This window comes from Mytilus edulis, chromosome 3 (assembly GCF_963676685.1).
Source record: "Mytilus edulis chromosome 3, xbMytEdul2.2, whole genome shotgun sequence".
Classification (NCBI taxonomy): Eukaryota; Metazoa; Mollusca; class Bivalvia; order Mytilida; family Mytilidae; genus Mytilus; species Mytilus edulis.
This window is the reverse complement of record NC_092346.1, coordinates 99,283,553-99,306,750: the sequence shown is the minus strand read 5'-3', so window position 1 is coordinate 99,306,750 and position 23,198 is coordinate 99,283,553. Positions and strand designations below refer to the sequence as shown.

At 32.0% G+C, this 23,198-nt stretch overlaps 1 protein-coding gene across 2 annotated transcripts in view; it reads left to right on the top strand.

Moving 5' to 3' along the window:
• The first annotated feature begins 2,725 nt into the window (after positions 1 to 2,725).
• The window catches only part of LOC139517937 (probable glutamate receptor), a 39,845-nt gene continuing 19,372 nt past the window's right edge, over positions 2,726 to 23,198 (top strand). For both annotated transcript variants that reach the window (XM_071309494.1, XM_071309493.1), the window contains exons 1-4: positions 2,726 to 3,072; positions 13,145 to 13,273; positions 13,714 to 13,953; positions 16,433 to 16,611. In XM_071309494.1, the coding sequence (XP_071165595.1) occupies positions 2,976 to 3,072; positions 13,145 to 13,273; positions 13,714 to 13,953; positions 16,433 to 16,611 (645 nt within the window). In that variant the 5' untranslated portion in view covers positions 2,726 to 2,975. The remainder of the gene's footprint in view (positions 3,073 to 13,144; positions 13,274 to 13,713; positions 13,954 to 16,432; positions 16,612 to 23,198) is intronic.

Here is a 23,198-nt window from a genome sequence, read left to right as displayed (position 1 = left end):
ATGTCCCTCTAATGTATCTACTTTCGATTTTTTTAGCTTTCTTTAATTTAATCTTCCTCCGATAATGTATGGATCCTCTAATGTATCTACTTTCGATTTTTTTAACTTTCTTTAATTTAATCTTCCTCCGATAATATGTCCCTCTAATGTATCTACTTTCGATTTTTTAGCTTTCTTTAATTTAATCTTCCTCCGATAATGTATCCCTCTAATGTATCTACTTTCGATTTTTTTAACTTTCTTTAATTTAATCTTCCTCCGATAATATGTCCCTCAAATGTATCTACTTTCGATTTTTTAGCTTTCTTTAATTTAATCTTCCTCCGATAATATGTCCCTCTAATGTATCTACTTTCGATTTTTTAGCTTTCTTTAATTTAATCTTCCTCCGATAATATGTCCCTCTAATGTATCTACTTTCGATTTTTTAGCTTTCTTTAATTTAATCTTCCTCCGATAATATGTCCCTCTAATGTATCTACTTTCGATTTTTTAGCTTTCTTTAATTTAATCTTCCTCCGATAATATGTCCCTCTAATGTATCTACTTTCGATTTTTTAGCTTTCTTTAATTTAATCTTCCTCCGATAATATGTCCCTCTGGATGTAGGTTCTTTGGATTCTTATGCTCCACTTATATATCCCTCTAATGTGTCCACTTTTGATTATCTTCCTCCAACTTTTTCTTCCTCAGATAATTTATATCTCTTGTTATATCAACTTTCGATTGTTTATCTCTTCAACTTTTTCATGTACCTAATTGTATATTATTTCGATTACATCTCTCTCGAATTATATATTCCTCCAATAGAAGGTCTATCTGGTTATATATTCTTTCAGTTGTATCTCTTGCCGATTATATTTCCCTCCGATAATATGTTGTATAACCTACTTACGTCATAGTAATAGTTGAGGTGGTTAAAGGTCCTAGTTTAAATCCATAGAATATTGAATAATTTGCAAGATGTAGTTTTAGCATGCTTTTTTCTAAAATTTACTAAAACGTATGGATCAGCGGACTTGTTTTACGTTACTAGTTGTGCAATATCGTGAGATATTATATAGATTATGCATGATAACATCAGATTTTGTGTGATAAAAAGAAACTACATCAAAGAATTGTATGATATGAAATAGGTTATAGTTTTTATTAAATTAGGAAAATCAATAACAAGTATAATACAAAGTATGTAATGATGTCTTCCCCGCACTAATATGATATTACATTAGATAAAAAAAATATACATAAATATATGAATAAAGATAAAATGTGAGAAGATATCTCTTATAACATGTTTTAGATAAGAGAAAGAAAAACAATGAATCAACGGATTTGTTTTCTTGCTAATATTAAAATAGGTAAATTCACAAGACTTTCTATTATCAAAATTACTTTTCCTGAGTTATCTCCCCTTATGTTGCAAAGTTTGAAAAAATGGTTCGGACAAAAATGTAGGTTTTTTTTTTAATAAAAAATGAAGCCGTAAATATGATAACAGTACATAAAATAATATTAACATGAAATACATACTATATTCAAAACTTGCACATTTCACCAAAGATCTAGATCAATTGTAATCTGCTTCTTCAAAATCCAAGATACAGGTAGTTACCCAAGCCACCCTAACGTGAGACAAACAACATGGTGTGATATAACCTTCTCACACTATATTTATATATTATCGTTGGTTATCTCAGCGATCTTTCTGATATATTTAATGCGTTTCCCTCAGTGTTAGTTTGTTACCTGGATTTTGTTTTTTGTCCATGGATTTACGAGTTTTGAACAGCAGTATACTACTGTTGCATTTATTTGATTGCCATATAAATACACACAGGAGTGTACAAAAATGAATGTGTCTGTTAACTCAAAACCTTCTAGATAGAAAGAATTAAAAAAAAAAAATCCAAGATACAGGTAGTTACCCCAGCCACCTTAACTTGAGACCAACAACATGGTGTGATATAACCTTCTCACACTATATTTATATATTATCGTTGGTCATCTCAGCGAGAAAAGCAAACGATTTGAGATGTCCAATGATAATCCGTTTATCTCTGTTTTACCTATGACGACGAAGTCAATTTCATGTCAATTTCCTTAACAACGTTACGTGCCTCCTTATTTTCTAGCGATAATTTTCCATCTCAAGCGAGTAGCATGCTATGAACAAATTATCACAAAAAAGATCAAAGGAAAAATGCACAAAATAGCGATAATTGCATATACCAGTAAATGAAAACGTCTCGTATTGTTTTAGTCTTTATATTTCGGTTCATCAGACTATCATTAGTGCATTTGAGGTATAAATTGACTAGGAATTTAACGGATTAAATATCTAACTCGTGTGTTGCTGTGGATGCTCAATTTATTTTTATTGTGTTGCTGAACATCCTTTATCCTTTCAATGACAGAATTATTTATTTTCAGTTATTTCTGGTCAAGATATTCATTTTCAAAATTTTCGTATATCAATCCATATAAAATCAAATGGTCGTCCTCTAAGAGAAGATATAATAAAAAATAAATTAGCGGTTTTCAACACAGTTATTCATATTTAATTGCGATTATATAATTTCTCCATCAGCCTAAACTTTATCTGCAATTGATTTCCCATAACAAAATAGTTTACCATTATCAATTGTTCAATGAAGTATGAATACCCGATAATTAAAATCCATCGTCATAGTCAGTTAAAAGTCATTGTGTCTTAAACTGACTAACTTTATCAAATATCATATGGTGATGAGAGTATTGTAAATATGTATAATTGCACAAGGATTAACGTTCTATGGATCTGTATAAAGTCATGAGAAAATGAATGCTTCCTGTAGATCTGTTTAATATCACGAGATGTGTTTTCTGTGGATCAGTATAAATCCATAAGAGTGTGCTTTCAGTGGATCAGTATAAACCCATAAGAGTGTGCTTTCTGTGGATCAGTATAAACCCATAATAGTGTGCCCTATGTGGATATGTATAATCGCATGACAATGTTCTTTCTGTGTTTCATACTAATTCTTAATTGTGCTGTTCTTAGTGAAATGTTAGATAATCTTCATCTACAAATAGGTAAGCACAAAATGTTATTTAGTTGTAATGTATTTTTTATGTCATAGAATTACCAACAGATTTAAAAAAATATGTTTATTAATGATATATTTTATGCAATAAATTAAAGGAAAAGAAAGTTTATTAGATAATTTTGTTTTGCAATTTAAATGCAAACGGGTAAATACACAATGTAGTCCTGTCATGTAAAGTTGTCATTTTAGTGTTATAGTTAACATTGCCATAAAAGCGGGAGGTTTGGCTAACTACAAAACCAAGTTCAAAACACCATTTTTCTTAGAGTGTTCTGTACCAAGTCAGGAAAATGGCAACTGTTATCTTATAGTTTGTTTCTGGGTGTGTTGCATTGTCGTTTGGTTTTTTGTTGCATTTTAGTGTATCTGTTGTTTCGTTGTTTTGCTTTTATATTTGATGTGTTTCTCTCAGTTTTAGTTTGTAACCCGGATTTGTTTTCTCTTAATCGATTTATGACTTTCGAACAGCGGTATACGATTTATGACTTTCGAACAGCGGTATACGATTTATGACTTTCGAACAGCGGTATACTACTGTTGCCTGTTATTTTAATCTGATATAATATGATGTCTATTAACGCCATAGAACTACACACAGTTCGACAAGCTATCTTTCTGTTATATTTAATGCGTTTCCCTCAGTTTTAGTTTGTTACCCCGATTTTGTTTTATGTCCATGGATTTATGAGTTTTGAACAGCGGTATACTACTGTTGCCTTTATTTGATTGCCATATAAATACACACAGGAGTGTACAAAAATGAATGTGTCTGTTAACTCAAAACCTTCTAGATAGAAAGAATTTAAAAAATAGATAAATTAAGTATAAACAATTTAACATTAGCTTAAGGAAGAAGCTATATGAAGCCCATTAAATACATAATTGGAAATCAAAATACCATTAGAAATATATCGTATACAAATATGACGTTTATCGACCCGTTATTAGATTACAGCCTCTCATTATAGCAACGCCTTCATCTTGTTATTACAAATTAATCCATTAAATCTGTCTTTTTGTTCAAATAATAATTTCATTGACACAATTTCTGTATGAACAAAGTGTACGACCAATGAGACAATTAACATTAACAAATGTATGGTCAATGATACAATAACCATTAATACGGCAGGTCAGGGTGACCCGAGGTAGAATGTTTTGAGCTGGTCAGGAACGTGATGTTACCGTTAACAAATAAAAGGGGGACGGGTCCAGTATGAATTTAGAAAATCTAACCCTATAGAAATGTGAGGCAAATTCATAAATAAGATGCAGCTTTAGTATTCTGGATCCCGTTTCTCTGACAAAAGGTTTATACGTGCTGTACTAGTGATATTTTCCTATATTTTAACTACGAATTTCAACGCGAGTAAGCATGTATTCCCTAGAAGATGACGCCTTGTATAATTTTGTAACATTGCATTGACATATCAAGATACATCAATTAATTGTTTGAGGAAAAGGGAGGTCGGAAATATATTTTGATAGATTTATACAACGTTTATCTCAATTTAAAATTTGGTGACTATGTGGAACGCATCTATCCCATCGAACTAGAGATAAAGGATTCTACAGATACAGTTAAGTCGGCCTCATATCTTGACTTACATCTACCAATTGACAATGAGGGTAGGTTGAAAACGAAACTTTACCACAAAAGAGATGATTTCAGCTTTCCAATTGTGAACTTTCCATTTCTAAGTAGCAACATTCCAGCAGCACCTGCATACGGGGTATATATCTCCCAATCGATACGATATTCCCGTGCTTGCATTTCCTATCCTGATTTTCTTGATAGCGGGTTGCTGCTCACAAGGAAGCTATTAAACCAAGAGTTTCAAATGGTGAAGCTGACATCATCCCTTCGTAAATCTTACGGACGCCATCACGAGTTGGTTGACTGTTATGGAATAACCGTTTCACAAATGATATCGGATATGTTCCTTACGTCGTAACTACAATCCCATTCCCTTTCATGAATGTGACCTACCGAATTTACCGGATCTGTTATCACATAAGCAACACGACGGGTGCCACATGTGGAGCAGGATCTGCTTACCCGTCCGGAGCACCTGAGATCACCTGTAGTTTTTGGTGGGGTTCGTGTTGTTTATTCTTTAGTTTTCTATGTTGTGTCATGTGTACTATTGTTTGTCTGTTTATCTTTTTCATTTTAAGCCATGGCGTTCTCAGTTTATTTTCGATTTATGAGTTTGACTGTCCCTTTAGTATCTTTCGTCACTCTTTTATCTCCTTCTGAAGTTCATACACTGCAATATTTAGACAGCTATCGTTTAGGCTTACATTGTACACATGGCAATTTCGAGTCATTGTTATCTCTTCACAACCGTCATCGTAAATTTTCAAAAATCTTCTCCCTCTGAACCTACATAGGAAATTGTGACCGCATTTTTTCCGAATGGTTTCTATAGAATGTATTTGAAAGATTGTTTTCGGGTAATTATCCATCAGTTGAATTCACAAGTTCGTTAGTAATACATCAAAAAAGACATATTGACACCTTCTCGTCCAATGGAGAATCAGCGCTTTCCCATCTAGTTTACAGAACTTAGAATTTTTCAAAATACTTATGATTTTTTTCCCCCGGAATATATGAGTTTACCTTGGCTGTATTTTGTAAAATCTTTCAGAATATTGGGTCATCACCAAAGTATAACTGTATTTGGCCTTTTTATTTATTTTTATTTCAGCGTCACTGATGAGTCATACGTAGACGAACGCGCGTCTTGCATACACAATTTGAATCATGGTGTCTATGATGAGTTTATTCACTATACAATGCTATGACTTTTCATGGTGGATCAATTAAGAATGCGAAGTCTTAGTTACTGCACTTACAAAGTGTAAAAATCCCCTGAGTAAATTTCCGAAAAAAAAATATGAGTACTGTTGCTTGTCTGAATTATGATAAATGAAAGTTATAGGTTAGATAAAACTTGACTAAGTATTGTCTGACCAATTGAAAACATATTAACATCTTCGACAGTACAAATACGTCTTTGAATTTGATATCAATCAATTATTAACGTGATTTCATTTTATAAAAATTACTAATATGGTTAAAAAAAATGGTCATCGGCTAGTTTATGAATAGGTATGTACTATGAAATTTAGAAAGAGGGATTTGCCCCGAGCACTTTATTTCAGAGCATAAACCTTTTCATAGACAATCTTATTTAGCACATATTCAAACCTGTAGAAATCTTTTAATTGGTTATTGATAGATTATTTCGGTAGACTATTTGTAGCACAGGTGCCTGTAGAATTGAGTTCATCAACTAAGTTTTATATTTTGTAAATATACTCATTGATACAATAGTAAAAAGGCTCTTACTCCAGAAGGGGAAAATGGTAGCTGCTGGCGTTAGTATGTATATGGATATAAAGCAGTGTTTTGCTACATGTTCCTCTTTATAAGATGAAAAAATAAATTGACCATAAGCAGGCATATATAAAAGTAGTACCCTCACCTTCAGACATTGTCACAGACTTTCAATTCATGGTAAAACATATCATTATTCGTATATAAAAATGTATGGATGGTAAATTACCATAAGATAGCTTTGTACTCTAATCAAGATATTTGAAATATATTTGTAATTCTGCATTTAATTGAAAAACAAACTTGCAATTGTCAAAAATATTGAGATTGATCAATAGGAAAACTGACTCTTTTTTATTTTTGATTTTGGACACATCATTTTATTCCAAAATAGCTCGTGGTAATTTTTGCTTTAAGATCTTCATTACAATACAATGAAATCTCACTCTTGTGTTCATTCTTTCATGGTTACTAAGTATACTGAAAAGTATGTACTATGAATACTAGAAGGAAAGTTAATACAATTTGGTTGGAAGAGAGTTTGTGAGTATGTGCTTACTTATATGTTTGATTGGAAGAGAGTTTGTGAGTATGTGCTAACTTATATATTTGATTGAAAGAGAGTTTGTGAGTATGTGCTAACTTATATATTTCAAATCGTTTCATTTAACAAAAGACAATGATAAATAAACTTTTCGAACATTTTTAACCGGATTTTTGTGACAAAAATGTCGGTTATTGATTTGGGGATGTACGGCGGGCGGCCGGGCGGTCGGGCGGGCGAGCGGGCGGCCAGGCGGGCGGCAATCAAATGTTGTCCGTGCATAATGGTTTACTTTTTAAATTGTTATTTGTATGGAGAGTTGTCTCATTGGCACTCACACCACATCTTCCTATATCTATTAACTCATGAACCGTTCAACCAAGGCTTTTAAAATTTTAATATGTTGTTACTGACAACTAAATGAAGGTCAAGTTCAATAATGGCGATTTTGACTTTTACCGTTCAGGAGTTATGGTTCTTGAAAGATTGAAAAATGGTTTTTCCAGTCGTGTCCGTGCATTTACGCATGAACTGTTCTTCCAAAGCTTCCCAAATTTTAATATGTTGTTACTGATGACAAAATGGAGGTCAAGTTCAATAATGACGATTTTGACTTTTACCGTTCAGGAGTTATGGTTCTTGAAAGATTGAGAAATGGTGTTTCCAGTCGTGTCCATGCATTTTCTCATGAACCATTCAACCAAAGCTTTTGAAATTTTTATATGTTGTTACTGATGACAAAATAGAGGTCAAGTTCAATAATGAAGATTTTGACTTTTACCGTTCAGGAGTTATGGTTCTTGAAAGATCGTAAAATGGCGTTTCTATTCACTTTATTGCATTTACTCATGAACCATTCAATCTAAGCTTTTCAAATTTTAATATGTTGATACTGATGACAAAATGGAGGTCAAATTTGATATTGACGATTTTCACTTTCACCATTCATCAATAATGGTTCTTGTGATATTGCCAGGACACAAATAAATGTTAATAAATCCGGTTTGCTGTCGTTGTGACAGCCTCTTGTTATAATTATAGAACTGAATTAATGAATATTGATAATAAAAGGGACTGAAGGTTCCGGAAAACTGAAACATTAAGTATTATTTTACCTACACGTTTCCAATTTCCAATTCTCTTGTCCACTCCCATGTATGTACCATTATCAATTCTCTTCTCCACTCCCATGTATGTACCATTATCAATTCTCTTCTCCACTCCCATGTATGTACCATTATCAATTCTCGTCTCCACTCCCATGTATGTACCATTATCAATTCTCTTCTCCACTCCCATGTATGTACCATTATCAATTCTCTTCTCCACTCCCATGTATGTACCATTATCAATTCTCGTCTCCACTCCCATGTATGTACCATTATCAATTCTCTTCTCCACTCCCATGTATGTACCATTATCAATTCTCTTCTCCACTCCCATGTATGTACCACTATCGTATCGTTTTCGTATTCTGAACTTAAGTTAAGCTGTTTAATTTTTTGTATTTTCTTGTTAGATTTATAATAATACGACAAACACAAGTACTCATGATTTGTTTTCATATGTTCTTATCTAATGGAAATTGACTCAAATGATTGTACACTTCGTTTGTGCCTTTTTTTTTTTTAGATTTCACTATCATTATTAATTATATCTAATTTAATCTACAATAGAATATTTTTCATTTGCAGCATTTTATAGTGCACGGGGAGTCATGTACAATGTAAAATAGTAGGAAAATACTGATTTTTCATTTGACGAGGAGTGGTAGGAATATTTTGACACGAGGAGAGATTTAAAAAACCCCGTTAGAGTTGAGTTTGAATATTGCAAAATAATGGCAACAGTAGTATACGGCTGTTCGAAATTCATAAATCGATAAGGGAAAAAACAAATCCGGGTTACAAACTAAAACTGAGGAAAACGCATTAAATATAAGAGAACTACGACTCAATAGAAACACAACATTAAAATGTAACACACACAGAAACGAACTATAATATAACTATAGCCATTTTCCTGACTTGGTACAGGGCATTTCAAGATAAATTGGGGGGGGGGGGAGGGGGGGAGGAGGTGAACCTGGTTTTGTGGCATGCCAAACCTCCCGTTTTAATGGCAATGTTAATAATAACATAAAAATGACAACATTACATGACAGGACTACAATACAAATAAATGGGAGAAAATATGGGACAGAGAAACAAACGAATAATAGCCAACAAAAGGTACTAGGTGTAACAAAAAACCTAATACGTCAGACGTGCGTTACGTCCACACAAGACTAACCAGTGAGGCGCAGATGAAAAAAGTTTATTATAGCAAACGTTATAGTAATGGTTCATATATAGAAGGGATAAAAAGAATTGAAGAGACGTGAACGGTGAAAATAAAATAAATGTTAATCTTTTTATTAAACCAAACCTTAGAGTCAATGCTATATTTTTTTTTAAATAAACAATGGCTCGATATATTTAGGTGCTAGCCCACCTAATGTATCCGCTCCAATATAGAGCATGTGTTAAAGAATCCCTTTCATCATAAAAAAAATTTAGTGTTTTAAGGTTAACTGCTATACTCCTATATTTGACATCTTTCCTACTATGTCTGTTTATTTTGTTCAGACATCGTTGTCAATAAAATGGAATTGTCATACAAGCGAGAGATGAAACTAGCTATAAAACCAGTTTTAATCCACCGATTTACACAAACAAATGCCTGTACCAAGTCAGGAATATGAAAGTTGTTATCCATTCGTTTGATGTGTTGCGCTATTGATTTTGTCATTTTGTCATTTCTCAGAGTTGGGTATTTTTGTTGTTTTAACTTTTATCTAAATTTTTTATGTTATCGCGTTCCATATTATACTTATTTAATACTTTTAAAAATTCAGTGGTTATTTTAAGTATTAGTTGCCTTACGAACAGTCTTCTTCCATTCCAAACTTAAAACATTGACTGAAATTGGCATGTTTAAAGCGGATACACTTACAATTCAGTGCTATGATGTTAGATTCAAGGTCAAATATTAAAAAAGCTGAAAATTAAAAAAATAATTTGGTTGAATAGATACGGAATTGGTGGTCTGACACCTAAAGCAATTTATTTTAAAAAAATCCAACACATTCATAATAGAAAAATAAAAATCTGATATTGTTTCTTTATTTTAATTAATATTGCTTAAGTTTTTTCAATTTTTAAAATATGCCACTTTTAAAAAGCTCATCTATATTGTTATTTTAAATGAAGGAATTTTATATGTATATTATTGAATCTTAAATAAAGCAAACGGAAAATGCCATTTTGAAAACAACTTTTCTTTGTTGTCAACAGTTCTATTGAAGCCAACCTACTGAACGCCAAAATGAAGAATGCATTTTATTGTCACACGCAGGTGTACATTTGTCCTGCGTTGGTCAGAAAATACAAAACCATGTTTTATAAACACGCCTCGGGTTTTACATCTTCAACAACCATGACCAATTTTTCGTAATATTTGGTATTATCATGGAACATTTATACACAATGAAATAGACCAAAACAATGAAAATATTGATTGTTTTTTTAGCAACCTCAGCCAAATGTGACAGAATAATTGATGATGTACGTATCATTTTAGCTGAAAAGGTTTCCCTCAGGTACTAATCATCTTCCATCGACCGATTTTACGTAATTGTTCAAAAAGAGTACATTAAGACTTTGTAGTCAGTCGGAGGTTTTATCACAAGATTTTAACAGTTGAAACGTACAATGTACTTGGTGCACAATTATCTCTTAAATAACAAGTTATACATCGCTGTCATCATTAGTAATTTAGTTTCTATTTTCTATTGTCTACAAATGGTCAACATGTATTGTTTTTATACTTTATGTTTAGCCGAAATCTGTACAAATACATGACGCATGTTTATTAAACTAGGAGCAGTTAATAGTAATACATTATCAAGGTATCTGCAATTTTTGTAAAAATGTCGATTAGTTGTCAGAAGTTAAAATTTCCCTCGCTCTAATTTTCCATGAATGAACATTCACAAGAGAAAGGAAAAGATCTGCAGTAATACCCTAGAAATTCCGATAATTTGCCGATAAAAACATGCTATGACGAACAACATAATCGTCAAGCAAGAAATTAAAAGCATTGAGCAAAATATATTTGTTTATGATGAATTTACTACTGTCAATCTTTATAGAATACAGGATATGTCTACAATTTTACGTGTTTCCTGAACACAAAACATATTCATGAATTTATATGAAATTATTTTAGCTATCAATTTGGCTTCAAACTACTGAAATAGGCACCAATATTTTGTTCCTGTTAATGACTATTCCTTACTGCCTATTGATTAATAGATTATCTTGAATAATACATAAGTTAATTCTTGTGTGGTGATATGCACTGCATTGTTTGTTTAAATTGGAGCGCTACGTCAATCGTGTTATACTGCAGTTAATTGATAAATATGACGGATATGTCAGCGGGAATAATAAATGTTCTATGTTTGTCCTAAAAGCAATTTAAAGCAACAAATGCATATATCAACAGGCAACAACGTTTCTTTAATTTCTTTATTTGGACAAATTTAAGTATTTGCTTATTGTGTCTACAAAACTGCAAGCACTTTCAATTATTTGAAGTTTCAATCTAGAAATATAAAATTGGGCACATACTGAGTAAAATCCAATGGTGTGTCAACATGAAAAGATGAAATAAATTAATCTTTTTGTTATATTTTGCACTATTCTGCTATAAGAGTGCAATGTCTACTATTTATTGAAAAACCTAATCAATATTATGAACTTCTAGTACCAGGAATTGTTTTATCATTCTAAATGAGGATAAATGTTCTTAATATTCTTAAAAAATTAATAACAACAATCATTATTTCAAGAATATAACTTTATTAGTCTATGGGTCCACAAAGAGTTTTAAATATACGTTAGGTATCAACGAATATCAAAGATCAAAGTATATTTCATGCACAAACTTTGAAACCATTTAACGGTGTTTATATTTCCAAACTCGTTCATACTGCCCGTGTTTATTGTGAAGTTTTAGATGTTAATTAACGGATGAACGGAATCTATCTATGTATTACTGGTAAATCACTAATTCAGTGATTTCGTTACCACAAATAACTTACAAACTTTACTAAATTCTTACATAAATATAAAGATTAGGTTGTACATGTTGAAAAAATATTTCAAACGGGAAAGCACACTTTTATGGAGATGATGATAACCGTGCCTGGAAATTTAGAAACGGATTTGGTAAACTTATCGATTTTATCAAATAGACTTAATCTAAAAGGTTAATAACGAACACTATTATGAGATCTTTGAATATTGTTTTTTTAGTATTGATATTGATTTTGTTATCAGTAAATCAAAAGAAACTCAATATTATTGTTATATACATATGCACTTTCACGGAACTACAATCTGTCGATACTTGTATGTTGACATTGCACATGGTCATGTTTTTTCTGACTGTTTATGCGTTTGTGTACTAAATCCATTAGATGTTTGATAGGTACTAATTAATAATTTAGTTTTAGATGCATGATTGTTTTGTATAAGTTGTCTTTTTCTTTGAACTAGTTGTCAGTTATTGAGAGTACTTTCAGATCTGTACCTAATGTATTTTTGTATTTGTGATGTTCAAGTACCCGACATAACTCTTTGTTTTTGTTAGATGTATTTCTATTCTGTATGTATGTGCCTGTCCCCAGTCAGGAGCCTATAACTTAGTGGATGTCGTTTGTTTTTGTTTATTAATTAGGCCCTTAGTTTTCTCGTTTAAATTATAGCTGTCTATGTGGTATGGGATTTGCTCATTATTGAAGGCCGTACGGTGACCTATTGTTGGTAATTTCTTTGTCATCTAATCCCTTGTGAAGAGCTGTCTTATTGACCATCATATAACATTTTCTGTTCGATATCCACAGTTCCTTTCAGTTCAGCGTTTGCTTATACATGAGGTAATGGAAAGTACAAAGCACTTTCAGAGTGTAAATTATATACATTTTTTGTGTCATTAATTTTCATTTTGCCATTGTAGGTTAAACTTATCAACATGAACAGGATGACAGGTACTTATACCCGATTAAAAGTATAAGTTTTAAATATGTGTGACATGAAATATGTATGTTATTTTTTATTGTTGTAGATATGTTTGGCATTGAAGATAAACTTCACATCCAGTTTGTAAAATTGAAGCACAATGGGGCAACCTATATGATAAATGTTTCAATGCATTTTCACAAATTTAATGAAACCTTCATGTACTGTTCTGAATGTAAGTACAAATAATTTGCCGTGGGTAAAGTGATATTCGAAGCCAACATGCATTTATTGTTTTAAATTAAATTGAATGCATAAGTGATTGATTTTAACCATTGAAAGACACGTGAATTATCCAAGAACCTTGTGTTTATTTAACAACCACTGTTTATTTTCATACAACTGATGTCATAACGGAATCGAACACAATCATTGACAAAACAAAACAGAAAATCACCAACAATAAATTTCAATACAGCAAAAAGTTTTTTCTTTTAATAATGTTATGTTTTATATAGAAAACAAATTTTTGACTGGTGATTTAAGTTTATATTTAACGAAACATCCCCCCCCCAAAAAAAAATATTAACAATTTTGAAGCAGACCACTCTCTTTGTGTAGAAGTCTTTGTGATCCATATATGCATGTAATGTCAGTGTTTACTATTATTTTCAGTGAGTGAAATATCTACTTCAGATACAGTTTGTTTATCGTCATCTTTAAAATGTACATTGTTAGATACTTTTAATGAGTTTGCGATTGGGTCCATGATTTGTGGAACACAAATGGAATACGATTTGCATGTTATTACTCAAAATATCGAATTAAAAAAGTTAAAAGAATCGGATATCTTACTTCAATTCATCAAGATTGTTCACTGGAGAAATTTGGTGCTTTTCTATCAGAATAAAACAGGTGAGTAAAAAATTGTGAATTATAGATTGCTTTTTGTTTTCTGATGTTATAATTTTGCAGATAACTAAATCGATTGGTATATTACAATGGATCCTAAAATTTTACTGACTCACTGTTGTTATTGGTGTATAAACTATATAGTTTTAATTTTGAAACGATTTTCAGTAAAATGATAACATCTATTTACTGTCTTAAAACATTATATAACAGATTACAGATGTTCGTAAAAGCATCGCATTTTATCTGATTCTTAGCGTTGTGCAAATAAATTTTATGTTTTGATACAATATATTGTTTTTGTATACATGACCATTTATGTTCTTATATCCTGATGGTAAATATAATGTAGCAATGTCCAAGTTATTTCTTTGACTTTGAATGACGCTTTTAGACTAAATCCGTTAAATGTCATTGTGTACCGATTGCTCGTGACTAATTGAAATTTCTAGTCTACGAAAATATCCTTTGTAACTGTTTCTGGAGTAGCTGTACTCCAAGATATGTATCTTGTGTTTTAGGTCGTTGCTTTTTTATGTGTGTTTATGTCAATCAGATCTGTGTAGGTCTTACCAGGTGATTTGAACATTTTGTTCTTATATTGTACTGTTACGTCACTGACTGTGGTAAGGGGAGGGTAGGGCGTTTAGACGAATGTTTTATTTCGCATCATTCTTTATGCGTATGTCAAACACAAGAGGCATGCAATTAAATACGATAATCAACTTCTTTCTATCGACTTTTTTGTTTGTTTATCCTCTAAGCATTAATCAGGCCGTTGATTTACTATTACCTGTTGGTTCATATGTAATGGTGTGAGTCAAAGTTAGGAATATGACATTTGTTTTTCATTCTGGCCGTTGGTTGAATTAGTGGTGCATTTGATTTTGTCAGGTTGTAAGGACTTCTCCGTTTTATAATTAACCTTGTTGGTATTTTTATCAATTAGTTTTTATTATTTACTATACAGTACGGGTTTTGCTTTTTGTTGATTGTTGCTTAATGCTGATGGCCGTAGGGGGACCATAAATGTATACGTCCTCAACTTCAATTTCATTGAATGATTTAATAGATCTTTAAGATAGGTCTTTTATTTAATTGTTGTTTTCGTTAATATTTACGATGTAAAAGTGCTCAACCAAGAAGTTGACATTCAATAACAAATGATGAAGTCATCATATAGCTTTCTTTATTTTGATACGTGATTGATGTAGAAGATAATATTAGTTATCATTGGAACTGTGACATGAATAACCACAGATAACATTTGCAAACGGTTATTACATATGCATAAAAAGCCTATATGCATCGATTTATATGAAAACTGATACAATGTATATATCAATCGATCAGATCATATCATATATAACCGCAGGTTAATCAATAAAATAAACAACACCATTTTCTGTACCAGATGCGGATTACTAAATCTATGTCGCTTCAGTGATTATCGAGACTAAAAAATGTGACCTACCGAATTAGACTATTTACCGGATTTGTTATCACAAAAGCAACACGACGGGTGCCACATGTAAAGCAGGATCTGCTTACCCTCCGGAGCACCTGATATCACCCTTAGTTTTTGGTGGGGTTCGTGTTGCTTATTCTTAGTTTTCTATATGGTGTCATGTGTACTTTTGTTTGTCTGTTTGTCTTTTTGTTTTAAGCAATGGCGTTGTCAGTGTATTTTCGATTTATGAGTTTGACTGTCCCTCTGGTATCTATCGTCCCTCTCTTGAGTCTCAAACGATTATTAGAAAGATGAAGAGCGCTAACAAAAAAAAGGCAGAAATTATAATTTAAGACGGAAAAGTTATTCGAACTTTGCTCGAGGGAGATATATTCCTTTATTAAAAAATAATTTCCAAAAAAAAATTTAATAACACAAAATCAGTATTTTCATTCTACTATCGAAGTACTGGATACTGGGCTTGTGATAACCTCGTGTAGTATCAGTCCACCAGCAGATTTGTCGACCTAGAATGGATAAAGTACATAAACGGTACCAATTCTTGTGCACCACATACACGTATACCGATATGGATTCATTTCACGTATATGTGTATTCACACACTTGCTGAGGCTTTTGAACACGTGGTGTTTTGTTAAAATTGAATTTGAAACTTAAAAAAATATTACACATCATATAATTCATAGACTGAATACAGTTACATTTCCCCCTCAGGAGTAAATGATTTCTTTTCACGGTTATATAAGGGGAATTTTCAGGGAACATATATACCTGACCATGGCATTGTCATATTATTACAAAACAGGACAAACCATGAAATCACTATGCAAACCTCAGTGATAGTAAACGTTTTTTTCAAGCATAGCATTTTCATAGCATAACATTCGACTATTGTAATGTACGATTTTTTTCTCTGTCGTTGGAAGAAAACGGAATGATGTCTATTGACTGTAAGAGAACTTATTTTTACAACGTCGTTTATTATATATATGTAAACACCTTCTTTTTCAGAGAAAATCACAAGTTCTCTAATAGACGAATTATCAGATATCGGTATACGTGTATCTATGGTTAATACAGATAGGATAAATGGTAGTGAGCTTAACAACTACATTATCCAGTCTTTCAAAGAAACCTCGAATATGCTAGTGATTTGCTATGCAGCATGCATACAGAGTGTTTTACAGTTGGTAAGTTATACAATGTATCCTATTATTTATATGTTTGGAGGTATCTCGTTTCAAAATAGTTGTAACAATTTCTATTTCATGTTATCTAAGAGCAGATCAAAGGACAACGATTTGAAATATCCGGAATTAAAGTCCTGAATAAAAATGAACATTCGAGATCTATACTGAAATCTTTGAAACTATTTAATAGGTATTTTAGAAATCCTTGCATTGCCTTATTACACTAGATTCAACAGTCCAATACATGTAATAAGCTTTCGGAAATTTATTATGAAATTTTTTATGTACATTCTTACCTTAAGTCTGTATCAATTTAGATGAGAGATGTTTACGGCTTGGAATTTGATTAAAGATGTTCTATAAAGTTCTTAAAGTTTTGACTTTCAACTGTTGACGATGACCAATATACTCGAATAGTCAATCTCTGAATTGCAGATGGTTTTACAAAATTTGCCAAGGTTGATTGTTCTTTTGGGTCATGCTTTTTATATTATTAAACATACATCTCTGTGTTTTCTCAATAAAGAAATAACAGAAATATAATAAGGAACTTATTCTACCTTTATGTTATTTAAAAACAAAATTTAGTTAATTTTAATGCTATGTGATTTCTTTGAAATCATAATTCCAAGTGTTAAAAGAAAGAAATTGATTGATATTCAAACTAATCATTGGTTTTAACGGGTGTCAATTATCAATCAAGCAACTTATTTCTTTCATCTTTGAATAGCTATGTATAGGTTTTTCAATTACTATAATGTTTACGGGAATTTCCTTGTTGAATTTTCCTCAGAGTTCAGTATTTTGTGATTTAACTTTTAAGTCGTGAGGTTTACAACAGTTAAAATTTACACATTTTTTTAATAATCTAAGTAGACATTTTTCGATTGTGTTAAGCCATTCCAATTGATATTTAGAGTGTGTCTTTCTATGTTGTGATGTTATACTATTGTTTCAGAAAAGGGAGAAGGTTTGGTACCATTACAACGATTAATCCTGCTGCAATTGTTTGCGCTTGTCCTAAGTCAGAAATCTGATGTTCAGTGGTTGTCGTCTGTTTATGTGGTTCATAAGTGTTTCTCGTTTCTCGTTTTTATATAGATTAGACCGTTGGTTTTCCCCTTTGAATGGTTTTACACTAGAATTTTTGGGGCCCTTTATAGCTTACTGTTCGGTGTGAGCCAAGGCTCCGTTATGTAGACCGTACCTTGACCTATAATGGTTTACTTTTATAAGTTGTGACTTGGATGGATAGTTGTCTCATTGGCACTCATACCACATTTTCCTATATCTAATTATTAATATGTTTAAATTTCATGTTTTCATAAAAGAAAGACTAAAACCGTAATTTTCCTAGAAATTTGTAGCAATATATAGCACAATCAGAAAGAGAACAATGATATGAAATGCCATGTAATTTATACACAACATACATTTTTGCAATTGAAATGCATAATATCAAATCACATGTTATGTCAAAATTTGGTCTTTACACATTGCATGTAAAACGGAAATGTCATACATTACAGGGAATCCCAATAACAAATAAGCATTTGTTTTGAAGGAATGCAGGTTTTGGAAAATAACTCCGTTCCATCAAAAGTGGTTCATTGTGACCTTTACTTTTTTCTTTGTCGACTTTTAAAGATGTTACCATTCTACTTTAGACAAAAGATACCGGAGGGACAGTTAAACTTGTAGATCGAAAATAAACTATACACGCCATGGCTTAAAAAGAAAAAGACAAACAGACAAATAATAGTACACAAGACACAACATAGAAAACTAAAGACTAAGCAACACGAATCACACCAAATACTTGGGGTGATCACAGGTGTTCCGGAAGAGTAAGCAGATTCTCCTCCATATGTGGCACCCATCGTGTTGCTAATGTTATTACAAACCAGGTTAATAGTCGAATTCGGTAGGTCACATTCGTGAAAAGGGAAGGGGATTGTAGTTACAACATAAGAAACATATCCAATATCTGTGTAACGGTTATTCTATAACTGTCAACCAACTTGTGATAGCGTCCGTAAAATTTACGAAGGGATGATTTAAACTTCACCATTTGGAGTTCTTGGTTTAATAGCTTCCATTGTTAGCAGCAACCCTCTATCAAGGAAATCATAGAAGGAAATGCATGCCCGGGAAAATCGTATCAATTACGATTTTTATACTCCGTATGCAAGCGCTGCTGGAATGTTGCTACATAGAAATAGAAAGTTCATAATTGGGAAGCTGAAATCATCTCTTTTGTCGTAAAGTTTTTTTTCTCAACCGAACCTCATTGGTTAATTATAGATATAAGTCAAGATATGAGGCATATCTAGCTGTATCTGTTGTATCCGTTATCTTTGAGATACAACTTTGAGTTTTAACTTAAAAACAACGTTGGTGCAAAGATATATATGGGTATATATTGATTTTTGATGTTGTTCTTCTACACCGCTGTCCCAGGTTAGGGGAGTTAATACATGACGTGCTTGACCACGCTGCGTTTTGTGTGTCTGCTCCTATTCAGAAGCCTGTAATTGTTTATGTGTTACATATTTGTTGTTCGTTCATTTTTTGTACATAGATTAGGCCGTTAGTTTTTTCGTTTGAATTGTTTTACTTTGTCATTTCGGAGCCTTGTATAGCTGACTATGCGGTATGGACTTTGCTCATTGTTGAAGACCGTACGGTGACCTATAGTTGTTAATTTCTGTGTCATTTGGTCTCGTTGGCAATCGTATCACATCTTCTGTTTTATATATATATACTACTTATCAGCCGTCTCTGATAAACAGTTTAAGCTTTAATAGACTATTTTTACTTAAAGATTTAGGAATGAGCCAATGCATTTATTTTTAAATAGAGTAAACGAATTATGGGTGGTAAGATATATTATCGAAAAACGCTATATGCAAAATAGAAATTTCCATTGCCTTGCCTTTTCAAATTTGTCTGAGGCAAACATAAATATTTCCTTTATCTAAAATGTCAGTTTATTTCTTGATAAGTGTATTTTACATAACGGATATGGTATATACCAATCCGACATGAAATCAAATTATGCAATTCAATTTTCAAAATGGACACCAAAGAAATAGTGCTTTTATTACTTTCCATATCTACAGATATAAATAATAGGACTGAGATTCGTTAAACTGGAAGGAATCAAAAACATCATACTGTTTACTTTGATCATCAGATCGAATTTAAAATTAATCAAATATGTTGAATTTCAATGGGAAAGCAAACACCCTAAGCCTTTTGATAAATTAATTTCATGTTCTGTGCTAAAAACAATATTATATAAGCATCGATTAGTTAATACATAACAATTAAAATATTTCCTGATATAACTTAACTTGTCGATAAAACGTGTAAAATAAACTAATAAGCACCTTGGTTAAACATACTTGAGTTGTCTCATTTGCTATCATACTTTATCGTTTCTTTTTTATACCTTTAACACAAGTAATCACCAAATGAAATAAACAAATAAGGAAAAGTAAATTTCAACAAACACTTTAATCGAGTAAAACTTTGTCTTCAAGAATGTAAAACTAAATTGTAAATATTTTGGGTGAGGTATTTAGTTCCCTTACCGTACAGCGGGTTTGTTTAGTAGATGTACAACTTTGCGATTTAGAGTCAACAAAGTATACGAAACATATTGGCGGTTTTAATGTTTGCGGTTAATATAAGCGGTCATCTCAGTTCCAGAATCTATGGCAAACCGACGATATAAATTCAAAATTATAAATTTGCCCCACCTTAGCAGCAATATACTAACTTCTCCTGCATATGAGATATACATTTCCCAACTCATACGGTATGTAAAAGATTATGTACAGCTGCCTCTCATACTTTCAAAACGTCACCAGTGTCCGAGTGATCATTTGATGAATGCCAAAGAACCTTTCGTCCGTTTTCTACAAAAGTTCATCGGAAAGTACGAGGAACTTGTTGATAAATATTCCATATCAACTTCACCAATATAACACGATGGTCTTGATGTGTTGAAATGTGTTATACTATTCTTTTGGTTTGTTTTGATAAAAATAAGGAGATGTTGTATGATTGACTTTTATTTGTCTTTTTATATTTTTAACCTTTATTGTATAGTTCATATTTGGTAATTTCCTTTTGTTGTGACTCTATGTTTATGCATCCCGCCATTATGTAATTGAGCTATGGCCATTTTGTGTACTTTTGCCTTCATTTTTGCATTTGGGCTATTTGAGAATATGAAAATATTCATAAAGCCAAACAAGTACAAAGTTGAAGAGCATTGAGGATCCAAAATTCCAAAAAGTTGTGCCAAAAACGGGTAGGTAATCTTTGCCTGGGATAAGAAAATCCTTAGTTTTTCGAACAATTATAAATTTTTGTAAACAGGAAATTTATAAAAATGACCACATTATTGATATTCATGTCATGGTATAAAAGCAGGTTGAACACATTTTCTAAATAGTGAAATGTCTGTACCATGGGAGAATTATTACAGTTGCTTTCCATTCGGTTGATGTGTTTGATCTTTTGATATTGCAATTTGTTAAGGTACTTTCTGTTTTGAACTTCTTTTGGAGTTCGGTATTGTTGTTTTTATACTTTTGATAAGTTACGACAGTGCCCAGACTTTTGACGTACTAATAAGTTATAAAATTAACAAAAGTCACTTATTACTCTTATATAATTCGACTATAATTAACAAGGGTAAAAAACCTGACAGAGTACCTTAAGATGTTAAACATGTTTTTTTTTTTAATTATTTTACAATAATAAATAAGAGTATACATACGTTTTTGCAAGGCCCTACGGCATTCATGTTGTTAAAACTAACATTATGTTTTTGGCCTGACCGTGAAAAGTCAGATCGATCATAAAACTCTTTTACTTTTATGAAGGACTGAAACATATGCATAAATTGCATAAATGTTTGCGGAATATTTTTTGCAATGTTCATTAATCCGCCAAAATAAGCGAAAGGTAAAATGGCACTCATAATATATCTTCTTTTATCTATTAAAACAATTCTCACAAATAACCCGCTTAAATGTTAACGATTGAGCTTGTCGATACAATAAGTTATCTGTATCAATGTTATCACGATGCCGTCTCTTTTCCTCGATTGTGACATCAACAAATGCCAACCATTACCAAGCTTGTTCTTATCATACGCATGACTAGTACTACTCCGGCTGATAACCTGACTTAGGTCGGGCTTACACAAACATTGTGAATGGGTCAAGTCTTGAATATGTAATTGAGTAGTTCTCGTTATTTGCCGTTTATCATATTTGTTTTCGGTTATCCCATTGTATAGTTTGTTCTTTTGCCTTGTTATTGCATCACTGTCTCTTATAAGGGTAGTGTTAAGCTAACATTCTTAACCCCTCCATATTATGGTAATTTTCATGAGTCTGTGATTCAGTGGTTGTCGTTTTTTGGTGTATATCATCATTTTTCTTTTACATTTTTGACATTAAGCAAATCGTTAGTTTTCTCGCTTAAATTGTATACCAGTTGTCCGTTCGGGGTCTTTTATATCTCTCTATGTGGTATGGAATTTGACTATTGTTAAAGACTGTAAAGTTACCTATAGTAACTGACTTCTACGTCATTTATTACTTTGAAAGCATTGAACCCTGTTTTGTTTGCATCTTGATCACTGCAATTAAATAGTAGAAATCAGTAGTTTATTTTTGTTTAAATCAAAGTCGGTTAAGAAAATACAGATCAGGATAACAAAACTAACATCGAATGAATCGAATATCAATCCTTGATAGAGGGTTGCTGCTCACAAGGAAGCTATTAAACCAGGAGTTCAAAATGGTGCAGTTGAATATTTTACGTACGCAATCAAGCGTTGGTTGCCCGTTTTGGAATAACCGTTTCACAGATAATATCAAATATGTTTCTAATGTCGTAACTACAATTCCCTTCCCTTTCACGAATGTAACCTACCAAATTAGATGATTTACCGGGTTTGTTATAAAAGGTACAATACGACGAGTGCAACTTATGGAGCAGGATCTGCTTACCCTTTCAGAGCACCTGATATCAATCCGAGTTTTTAGTAGGGTTCCTATTGCTTAGTCTTAAGTTTTCTATGTCATGTCTTGTGTACTATTATTTTTAGCCATGACGTTGTCAGTTTATTTTTGATCTATGAGTTTGACTGTCCCTTTGGAATCTTTCACCCCTCTTTAAGAAAATACAAATCAGGATAACAAAACTAACACCGAATAAATCGCATTCAACTCGGAAAGAAAGAGAGACTGCATTCGTTGACAGAGTATGTGTCTCGCCTGGTAAATTCAAATATCACAATCGGGAATATAACACAGTAGATCAATTTACTGTTCAGATGAGCATTATTGTATTTAAAACAAGAAGACTGCTAAAATATCAAATAGCAATGACAATATAAGAAATTAAAAATAAATAAAAGAAACATTTTTGACATTTATTCAATAAAAATACAAATCAACAAATGAACTTTGTTGTTATTCTTTTTCTGTATACCATTGTATTTACAAAGAAAACAACCGTTGCGCTATGATGCAACAAAATCGTTTTTGATCCAACCTTTA